We start from the raw sequence: 12260 nt of genomic DNA, 5'->3' as shown, positions 1-12260 counted from the left end.
TTTATTTTAATGGGTATCAATTTTCATAGCTTTGCAAAAAAATGAAAGGGGAACATCTTCACTGTTCAAAAATGTTCCACATGTCAGCTCACCTTCCCTGAATGTTTTGTAGTATCGGACAATGTTGGGATGCCTCAGCTGCTCCCTCATTATTTGAAGCTCGTTTATCATGTCTCCAATACTCTGGTCTCGTTCAGATAATGTTTTACCAAAAGCCGGATTTAAAATGTTAATCTGAAATAATACACAATTAATAATATAAAACAAGTTCTCAGAAGTTTACATGAAAATAAATGCATTATCAACAATAAAATTTCAGAACTGATGTCTCCAGCATTTTTCTGAATTCATCAATATCAATCAGATAATAAAATTTGGCTGAAGTTTAATATTAACCTAAGGAAGTTACTGTGCAAAAACAAAAGTGGGTGTGTCAGACAATCAGGGGCTATAACTCTGATAAATGTGCAGAATAATGAGCCAAGTTCTCAAGAAAAGCAAGTTACATAACAAATTTGGTTCAAAAAGAAATAAAAATTAAGGGAGCTTTGTGCAGAAACTGAAGTGGGTGGGTCTGACAATCAGGGGGTATAACTCTGCTAAACAATGACTCAGAATGCCAACAAATGATCTCAGCAGAATCTGGCCACAAACTAAATTTGGTTGAAATCCAAGTATAAGTTAGGGTGTTTTTGTGTGAAAACAAAAGTGAGAGGGATGGAAGAAAAGATCCATATCCCTCTTCCTGCAATAAATTGACTGAAATAAAGTTTTCCCCATGTGATGACAGATGTGGTATGATAAAGACAATGCATTATGATCGTGCCCTGGGTACAAGTAGGTTGCAGTGACTTATTTTGTGACCCAAAACCTGGTAAAGAAAAACTCCCCAAAGCAATTAGATCATCTAAATGTGTTGAAAACAAAAACATATGACTACTACCTTGAAAGGCAGATTTCATCGTACATATTTAAGTACATGTCCTCCAATTTATTTTGTTACAACATTTCCTATGGACTTTGTGCTTTTATACTATATGTATTTAAGCTTGCTTTACTTTGGGGGGGGGGGGGGCAGTGGTTTCTTGTATTTACAATGATTTGTTCATCTTGTAGGTATCAGGCTGGAATAGTGAAATATACTTAGTTACCTTCATGAAATAAAGTATTTATTATTATTATTATTATTATTATTATTACTATTATTTTATTATTATTATTATTATTATTATTATTATTATTTTATTATTATTATTATTATTATTATTACTATTATTTTATTATTATTATTATTATTATCATTATTATTATCATTATTATTATCAAAGATCATATTGTTCTAGAATTAAGAAGTTAAACAAATAAGATTTTAGTCAACTTCACTTATGTTTCTGGGCCATGAGTATATAATATTTTTAATTTTTCTGTAAAACTGAATTTGAAACTTGAATTCCTCAAATGTTGATTGACTGATATTTTGGTCAAAATGAAGATCTCTGAAATGTCAAAAATGAGCCAAAACTTTTAAAAATGTCTGCTTTCTGGCTTTGTCGACATAAAAAGTGATTTCTTTGCCACAATCTTAGTTGTCAAAATGTGTTACAATAAAATATTATGAACTCTAAAATTTAAATTACCTCTTTCAGAGCCTGGAAGGACTGACCAGCAGTCCTTTTCTTGACTTTATATACACTGCCAAAAGCCCCTGAGCCTAGGTGTTCAAATACAGCATAATTAGTGATGTATCGAGTGGGAGTCCTGTCTTGGTTTGTCTCAACAAGTGTATCTCTTATCTCCTTGATTCCATCGGCCTGAAAAGAGAAAGATCAAATGACATTAAGGTAGCATTGAACACTGTCACATAATTGGTCACGAGGTAAAATATGAACTAAATAGACAAATATACTGTCTATCACACAGCTGATATGATTTACATATGGTGTGTGCAGTTTAATATCTTTTATTATATTAACACTTTATGTGAATCAGATTGGTCCAAATAACAACTTGAAATTCTTGGTCAGTGTTCTATTTCCTGGCTGGCTGTTACCATGGAAATTGCCCTTACCTTGCCTTCATCATTTTTTTAACTATTACTATCAACATTCTGGTGATCCTATTTTGAATTGATTGGCCATGGGGCACTGGGTAAAAAGGTTATGTTTATCAGAATAGGGCCAATTTACTCCACAGGGGCTATGTGACATCACACAAAAATTTCCACTGAAAATCCAGTGTTGACAAATTTTGTACTGATTTGGAAGGACAGGTGCTCTTTGAATAATAATTTGTGCACAAATCTACTTTTAAATTTTACCGGTTGTACAACTGCTCAGTTTTAATTCAACTCAAATCTGGGACTATTCTTTTATGCACATCAACTGAAAGGTGCTGCGTATGAGCCAGTAGAAATAATATTCTCTCCCCATCTCTCATTTTAAACTATTTCCATTAAAATAATTTAATAAGCAGAATCTCAAATGGGTTTCAAATGATTTCATTTTAAATTTATGAAACTTGATGAATCTTTTCCAGCTTTTGCTCAACGAGGTTAACAAAAGCTGGAAATTATTCATCTTGTTTCATAAATTCAAGATTAAATCGTTATCCATTTGAGAGCCTCTTTATTTCCACATTTTTCTCCCACATCATTATAGTGGTGTCAAGAATGCATGTTTTATGCTGCATGCACAATTGAAACACATTTGTGATAGACAGGTTCAATATTAAGCTTTGGCAATTAATTTTATCCTTAATTTTGTGCTTTAATTTATTTATGGAAATTTTCTAGTTGATTTTTTTTAAAAAAGACTGTGATTACTTTCTTCTCCAATAAAGAAAATACTTGAGGTGCTACTATCACCACCTTACATATGAAATATCTCTTTGTTTAGTATAGGTTTCTATTCTATGAAAACAGCAAGTGTTATTGATTTTCAAACACTGCTGTAAGGGGATTGGTGTGATTCTAAATCGGGTAATCTGAGAAGGATAAGTGTTTCAATTCCAATCTTTTTTCTGATTCTGATTCTACATTGTCTGATGAGTGTGAAAATGGATACATGTCAGATGGTTATACAGTTTTATTCTGATAGCGTACAGCTTGTAATGTAAGAGGGACATAAATTGACCTTTTCCATAGTTGAAACCGGCCGACTGTTTAAAGTTGACCTTTTATTACTACCGATACTTACACAGTGTTACATGCCCCTCAAAGGACACATTCCTTCCCTGGTAACCAGAGAAAACTTGAAAACTTTACTAGGCAGATCAAATTTCATGTTACAGTGAAACCTACTTTAGCATATACCTCAATGGTGGGGACAACTGCTTATAAAAGACATTGTTTATGGATCAGTTTTGTTATGATAAAGAAAATGTGCTCATAATGGGGAAGCTTTTGTGGTTTCTTAAATGTCTGTTATGGAAAGGTTTCAATGTACTTGCACTGATATTCATGTAAAATTTGAAACAAAAATTTATATTTTGTGTAGTTTAAAAAATATTTTAAGTTCTGTGCAAGAAGAAAATACTGAGATTGTTTCATTCTTGGTCTCATTGAATCTGCAGACTGAAACAGAACTGCGGCTTAACTTAACAAAGTATGCTGGTATGAGCAGAGAAGTAATTCAGCCATTAAAAATGACAGATACGTAAACCTCTTTACCATGAACAAATGTGACATAATGTACTTTGCTAAGATGTGATATCATTTGAAAATGCCTTGGTCCTACTATTATAAGACCACACTTATGCAGTGGAAAGGTGGCTTTATAAGACAAAGCTAAACTATCAACAGGTGGATAAAATAATGTACAGTTTTGGAGTCAGACAAGGTGGCTTGTGATTAGGGATGACTCATTCTGTCTGAGGTCTCTCTACAGTTGAAACCACTGTAGATATCTTTCTTATACCACTTTATATCTGAAAGACAAACTTCCTAATTTTGCATAAAAAAACCAAGGTCAAAGGGAAATGAAAGTCAAGCTCTTTAAATGTAGATCTTGTTCTTGAAGATGAGAGTACAAAGTGTCTGTCTGTCTGTCTGCAATGAAAACATATTCATTTTATGCAATTCTTCACCCCTACTTATAATACAGTTCACTGCATTTCTTTTTGTACAGGTTAATAAGCACACTTTTGACATACATACAACTTACTGGTAGACCATTTATTTTCTGGACAAGAGGTTTATATGCTGACAGCTCTTTGTTATAATGGCCGATATCAATAAACATCACATACAGATCTGCTGGGAAGAGACGTTTGAATAGACGTCGGTTTCGTTCCATGCTGAAGAGAAATCTAAGTGCTCGTAATGCATTCCTCTGAAAAATAAAAACACAAAAGTTGAATAAAATTATTGTATAAAAGAAATAGAAAGATAAGGGCTGTTCCATTAAAACATACATGGGAACCAGGGAAGGCACTATTAAAGTGGGGTACTCACCCATAGATACAATTTAGAATTTTCTTATAATTTTAATATGAAGTGTGTGAATCAAAGTACCCTGGCATATATTTTTTAGAAACTGCCTTCCCTGGTACCATGTATGTTTTAATGGAACAGCCCTAAATTCAAGGTCCATGCTGGAATCTAATATCTGAGACAAAATTACTTCTCAATCCAGCAAATCAAAATTGGCAAAAATATGGAGAATTGAGTACTGACTGTTGAAAATTAGAAACGTTGGAAATATTCCCTTCTAAAATCTGTTTTCTTTTGCCTTTTTTGATGTAAGATCATTAAATTACTCATGCAACTGAGGAAAAAAATGACACTCTTTCCTGTTTTGATTTACCAATATTGTTGTATAACACAATTACTGCATAAAACAGCAATATCAAAAATAATGGCAACTATTTTCATAGCAGTACATACATTTTATACAATGAAACATTGGATAAAAGTGTTAATTTTATTCACAATGGCCATAATAAGTCCATGAAATCATAACTCACTTCCGTATGACTTTTTAAAAATGTGTGGCTTTTCTGCAAGAATTTCACAGATAACAATATAACTACAGGCATTTATGATAATCAAATTTATGCATGATTTTGAAACAAAATGGGTTGAGGAAATTATATAAATACAAAGCAGGGTAAGTAAACTTAACTTTTCTGCATGTTCAGGTAAATATAGAGAATTATGGGCAACTATTCTAACTGAATTACCCAGTGTTCACCCTCTAAATTATGTAAGAAAAATAACAAATGGGAAACCAGAAAACTGAATTCATAAAAACTGGCTCTCCAACAGCATATATGATTTTTTAAAAATTTGCAATGCACATCTCTCTCTCTCTCTCTCTCATTTTCTAAAGTTTTCAAAAGTTCTATCTTTCTTTCTGCCCACCAATCAAAGTCTTTAATTTTGCACTAAAGAATTAAGAGAAAAATTATTTCCGCATACCTGAAGTTTCTCTGCGGCTTTCCTCTCTTTGCTGGAGCATGGCTGACATGGGGGAAGAATCAGCTGTCCTAAGACGTAGATTCCATTGGCCTGAGCTATCTGCTGGGCATTTGTGTCATTAAGAACCAGTTCTGTCAGTGCTGCACAGCAGGCTAAAAGAAAATGGACAGAACTATATCCAAACAATACCACCCATGATCAACAAGTAAGTAATAAATCAAATGAACTTAACACTGTGCAGGTAATTATCTAACCTTTGGCTATAAAAGTGTAATTTTCTAAAAGGTCTCTCATTGTATTAAGACAATAATCAATGTTTAAGTGAGGAAATAATTTCTTATATATACTTTTTTCAAATCCCTAACTAAGGTGTATGGAAGCACACATGAATATATTTATTTATTCATATTCATGTCTTTAAGACTGATTAACTGTTATAATTAGATCGAACATACCTGACTTCAAAGAACAGTGTTGTTAACCATTATAATTAGATCGAACATACCTGACTTCAAAGAATAGTGTTGTTAACCGTTATAATTAGATCGAACATACCTGACTTCAAAGAATAGTGTTGTTAACCATTATAATTAGATCGAACATACCTGACTTCAAAGAATAGTGTTGTTAACCATTATAATTAGATCGAACATACCTGACTTCAAAGAATAGTGTTGTTAACCATTATAATTAGATCGAACATACCTGACTTCAAAGAATAGTGTTGTTAACCATTATAATTAGATCGAACATACCTGACTTCAAAGAATAGTGTTGTTAACCATTATAATTAGATCGAACATACCTGACTTCAAAGAATAGTGTTGTTAACCATTATAATTAGATCGAACATACCTGACTTCAAAGAATAGTGTTGTTAACCATTATAATTAGATCAAACATACCTGACTTCAAAGAATAGTGTTATTAACCGTTATAATTAGATCGAACATACCTGACTTCAAAGAATAGTGTTGTTCCATAAGATCTTCAGCCTGAAAACAATGAAAATTAAAATTTTAACTTATTCTTTCTATGCACAGATTAAATGCTGTTGCATCGGTTGAAATTTCTGCGTTAGTATGAAACTAAATCATTAATTGATTTTGATGTCTACTACCGGTACATCCATATTTTATTAAACTGAGTATATTTTATCATCCTCAAAACCAGCTGGAGAACCAGCAACAGCAGCATCCGCTATCATCACTGCCTGTACTCTAATGAAAAATCATATATTCTAAAATGTTATCAATGAAATGATAGAAATTTTTTAGATGGCACAAGCTAAACTACAACCAAGGTTGAAGAAATACTTAGAAAAATTAGCTTTTTATGTGTAAGGCCTAATGCAACAGTATTTAATTCTGGGCCTGAAAATTTTATTTTTGACTCAATCGTCTAGGACCAGTATGATCCTACATTCCCAGGTCCCCATAAGCCAAATATTGGTCTAACAAAGTTGGACATGAAAATTGTCTCCAATGGAAGAAACATAAGCATAACATGGGGAAAAATTAACAATATTAACGTGAACTAAATATTCTAGCATCTACATAAATGTGTTCGAGGAACATGGATGCATTATACCAAAGCCTAAATGCAAATATTTTATTCAAGGTGTGACGGATGGACAGATGGGGACAGACACTCTAAAGAAATATAACACTCTAAATTCCGACCACTATCACTATCTTTTTTTTAAAACCTTATAGATTATAAGCCAGAAACTTTCTCATTCAAATCAAAAAATACAGTCTATCTTACAGGAGTTTTGAAAATAATTCACATTTTTATTGCACTGATGGGCAAGTTATAGAGACAAGATATTCCTGTGCAAGACTGATCAAACTGGATTGGTGATAATATAACAACAGGACTTATCAATGACATGCAGTTGCAGAGTATACACCAATTTCTCAAAAATCACACTGAAAAATCAATTGAATATAAAAAACCTCATGCATTTTTTAACCACACCATTATTTCTTTATTCAATATTCAGAAAATCTCCCATCTTTTTAAAATGGAGGAAGGGATTTCTCCATTACATTTTTAATCCGAGAATAAACTCTGAAACAAAATTTTCAAGAGTTCTCAGGAGAAAAAGTCAGGCCCAGTTTCAACCTGGTACAGAATTTTCAAGGGTTCTCAGAAGAAAGAAACGGGCCCTGTTTCAATATAAAACTAACTCTATCCTATATTAAAATGTTTCAAAATCATGCAGAATTCTCATTTACAGCCCAAGAAAATTTCATTTTCTAACAAAAAAATTTCTTCTCCTCCATCATATGCAAAATTTCCAGATTCAACCAGAACCATAAGAGAGACTGACCTAAAGAATACTATTCTATAAATTTCATAAGAAAACCTGGACACATCCAGCATAACAAATCACTTAAACTGTAAGTGACATGGGGTAAACCAATGCTGCCAGCAGGTGAAAGGATCAAGCAAAGAAAAAATGATGACAGCAGGAAAAAACTACAATGTTCATCATAGGGTTGAACTGCCATCATTACCGATACCTTTCTGTTGCTGTGATTTTTACATAGTAAGATATTTAGATTCCCACCATCATTGTTTTACCTTCCATTACTGTCAGTTTCAGCAATTTGGTATCCAAGGCATGCTGAAGAAGCATTTCTTAGCAGTCAGTTAGAAGCTTTTATAATGAAAATGGGAAAAATCTATAACTTTTTTAAATATAAAACCTAAGAATTTTTTAATTACTAGGCAAATACATGCTGAAAAGCTAATCTAAAATCCAATTCAAAACTGAATAATGCTATTTCAAAAGTTTGTTATGAAACAATTTGGAAGATTTAACTAAAAATACAAGAGTACCATGAAAGTTACATTAAATGCTGCCATACAGAAATTGTATATTATACATTTTATGTAAAACTCTCCTTCATTCATTGTATAACTCAGGTATCTCAGATAATCTTGTACCTGGCAGAAGCACACTGGCTCAGTGGTAAGTATTTTGAAGTTGCAACCAAATTGGTGCAGGTTCTAATCCTACCATCTGGACATCTTGAAATGACTACTGTGCTGTGTCCATGGACAACTGTCTTGGCACTAAAGAACCAAACTGTGTTGCTGTGCCATAAAACACTAAATCAACAAATCATCAATCCAGTACTGTAACTAAGTACTGTTGCCTAGCAACACTAAATGATATGCTTTTCCTTACTAATATGAATCTACCTTCAGTCAAATGCAAGCAACATACAAATTCTGGTCAAGGTAAAAGTCACATAACTTAATATTCTGTGGACACCATTTTTGTTTTTGAAGTCTATGTGACACTGACCTTTGTGTGTTTGTGTGTAAGACTTGGATTTTTAACGTGGCTCTAAAAAAAAATCAGTCATATTGCTATTATGTCTGCAGAGTGGCAGTTTATAGTGATATCTAGCACTGAAGCATCATGCCACAAACATAGAGCATGATTTTCTACCCAGATTTTGTGAAAATCTTTTTCCTTCCTTCTATCCATGTGACCTTGATCTCAAAATGTCCAAGTGTCTTCCTTGTCACAAATTCAAGTCATCCACAAAATCTAGTCAAAATATGTGATAAAGAACAAGATGTCATTCAGAAACCATTTTTTCTTTTACAATCACTACTTGAAATTTTGAGTTTTTGACCTTAAAATCTATTGGTGTCTTATCTGAAATGGCATCCATTAACAAAGTTTAATCAATGTTCCAAGTACATAAGTTAAGATACTGCATGGAAAAAGCTTTCCCATTTCAGTCCCTGTGACCTTAACCTTTGATCTTTGAATTTAAAATCAAAAGCTTTTCCCATAAGCCAAATTTAAGTTATTTACTAATTCTGGTAATGGTCAGTGGGAAGAACTTATGTTATTGTACAGAAACAAAACAGAGAACAGACAGATGGACAACATAACATAATATACTCTGCCATATGGAGCGGATGTAAAAAAAATTACTAAATGTATAAATGATATGAGAAAATGCAAAATATAGCTGGTATGTACAAGCTAATAAACCATGAGTTAAATGATTTTCCCAAACACAAAGCAGTATTAGTACACAGTCAACCATAAAACGTCAGTGCTTGAATGAAATGAGTATGAACAAAAATGTCTAATACTTAATATTACTAACAACATTATTTCATGAGAAAATGGTGAACTGCTCTATATGAGAAAAGGCAAATCTGCAGCAAAATTTGCCCCATTTAATAGTATTATTTTCTTGAAACAGACATCTGTTGACATTAACCTGTGTGGAAAGTTCCATAGAATCCTAAAGTTTATATATTAGTAATTTTATAGTAATTTGACCATTCCCATCCTCATCCTCCTAAATAATGAAGAATGATATGTGAGTATGAATTGTCATTTCTACACACTAAGCAAGCTATTCAGCAGTGCACACAAATTACCTTTTTATGAGGCTCTTTACTGGTGGGTGACAAGTCCAAAACACTCTGCAGGAATACATATGGCCAATGAGTTATTTTTTCTTATGCTATTTTGCTGTTGGTTTCATTCTTGTAAAAGTTTTGAAATAATTTGAAAAATTAAATGTCATTAACAAGTAATGCCCAAGCTTGGTATGTTCTGGCATGCAAACGAAATTTGAAATATCAGGTTCCTCTGCAACATTATTTCATCCTGCATTTCTTTCATACTAAAGTGTGAAATATATTTTTTTAAAATCTTAAACATTTTTCATTTTTTTTCTTTATTTTAAGTGAAATACATATCCTATATTTTCACATGTGAAAACACAAGATTTTTCATCATATCATCTGACAAATGATTGTGTGTTTATAGAAGTTATATCCGCTGCAATAAAAATGAGCATTTTGTGAGCTGAAGCAATAAATATAATCTGCATTACCTTTCATGCATGGAAAATTATTTTTTGCCAAAGGTATACAAAAAAATTGCTTCCATTCACTTCTTTATGAAGCCATGTCTCATATATTACCTTGAGAACAATGTTAAAAAACATGGGTGCTGCATCCCCCAATTCATTTTGGTTGAGTGGTCAATATGAGCAAAATATTAACAAAATTAAAATTAAAATTTTTTTTGGAAACAATCTGGGTCACCTCCGACCTACAAATCTCTTAAACCATCAATATATTTTATGATCAACTATGAATTCAACTGAAATTGAGGTGAACTTACAAAATTAGTAGGGGTGGGGTGTTTTGAAGAATGAGTTAAATCCTGTAAGCTTCAATTCACAAGCAAGTCCAGTGTATAATACAAATGATATATTTTAACTCACAGCTTTGCCACCCATTAAAATATTATGTATTTTTTGTACCATACAAAGAAATATATTCAGTATTAATGCAGGATAAGAAAATATCTCCTATTTATTTCACACCAATCAAAGGGTTAAAGTTGGTGCAAAAACCAAAATTACGGTTACAAAAATATAAAGCCATGATACCTAATTAATCAATCAATTAAACTATGCATCAAGACACCAGGGCTTCAAAATCATCAGTAGTCCACTAGTCAAAAGATAAATTTCCTGCCTGTCTAGAAATGTCGTAATTTTGGTAGTCTTACGGGTAAGTAATAATCTGTGTATCTTTCCCTATATTACTTATGATCTGTAACTGCAAAACAGACAAAGTTCTTTTAAGTTTCCATTATGAAACTGAATGTTCTTCATGCCTCAAAGAAGCACGATTTAAAATTATTTAGTTACGTAAACCAGTTACACTGTCATAACAATCTCAGCCAAGTTCTTTGGGGAGTAATAAAAACATAGAATTTACAAGTTTCTGTGGCTATAAAATAAAATTCAGTAAAACCTGTCTTGAGAGACCTCTGCTATAAGAGACCACCTGTTTTGAGAGACCATGATCTCCATGCATGGATTTATTTATTATATAGTGTTATTACCTGTAATGAGAGACCACCTGTCTTGAAAGACCAATATTTTTTGGCAGAAGAGGTGGTCTTTCAAGACAGGTTCTACTGTATACAATTCTATCCCTTAACACGTAAGTTTTACTTATACTTTCCCTAATTATATTTGTTACGTTGTTTATACAATAAGCTTGATTTATTTCATGCTGATTATACAAGGTATATCCATTTGAACAGTACCTATTTCATGTTGATTATACAAGAACTTGTATATTATCTATTTCATACTGATTATATAACTAGCTGTACAGTATCTATTTCATGTTGATTCTACAAGAACCTGTACAGTATCTATTCAAGGTTGATTATTAAAACAAGCTGTACAGTATCCATTTCATGTTTATTATATAGCTGTACAGTATTTATTTCATGTTGATTATACAACAAACTATACAGTATTGATTACTAGTTAATTAACAAAAACTAGTTGAACAGTATTTGTTGATTATACAAATGTACAGTATCTATTTCATGTCAATCATAAAATAAGCTGTACGGTATCCATTTCATGTTGATTTTACAACAAGATGTACAATATCTATTTCATACTGATTATACAAGTTATATATTATCTATTTCATGATAATTAAAATAGGTTGATCTCTTTGATGTTAATTATAATAGGTTAATCTATTACATGTCAACTATCAAAGCTTGTTCTATCTCATGTTAATTATAATATGTTGATCTATGTTATATTAATTATAAATGGTTGCTCTATTTAATCTTAATTATGATGAATTGTTTTATTTCATGTTGATTATAATAGGTTAATCTATTTCATGTTAATTATAATTGGTTATTCTATTTCATGTAGATTATAACAGGTTGATATCTTTTTTAAGTTTAATATACTAGTTTGAGATATTTCATGTTAATTATAATATTTTGTTCCATTTCATGTTAATT

At 31.8% G+C, this 12260-nt stretch overlaps 1 protein-coding gene across 1 annotated transcript in view; it reads right to left on the bottom strand.

The window, feature by feature from the left end:
• Positions 1–12260, bottom strand: part of LOC149776399 (serine/threonine-protein kinase Nek10-like) — a 130873-nt gene that overhangs the window by 38232 nt on the left and 80381 nt on the right. The window contains exons 14-19 of the mRNA XM_089940776.1: positions 9839–9883; positions 6372–6411; positions 5417–5568; positions 4161–4328; positions 1638–1811; positions 93–234 (exon numbers count right to left, since the gene is read on the bottom strand). Of these exons, the coding sequence (XP_089796902.1) occupies positions 93–234; positions 1638–1811; positions 4161–4328; positions 5417–5568; positions 6372–6411; positions 9839–9883 (721 nt within the window). The remainder of the gene's footprint in view (positions 1–92; positions 235–1637; positions 1812–4160; positions 4329–5416; positions 5569–6371; positions 6412–9838; positions 9884–12260) is intronic.

Source organism: Sinohyriopsis cumingii, chromosome 18 (genome assembly GCF_028554795.1).
Source record: "Sinohyriopsis cumingii isolate HCF-2022 chromosome 18, ASM2855479v2, whole genome shotgun sequence".
Classification (NCBI taxonomy): Eukaryota; Metazoa; Mollusca; class Bivalvia; order Unionida; family Unionidae; genus Sinohyriopsis; species Sinohyriopsis cumingii.
This window is presented reverse-complemented; position numbering and strand designations above follow the sequence as displayed.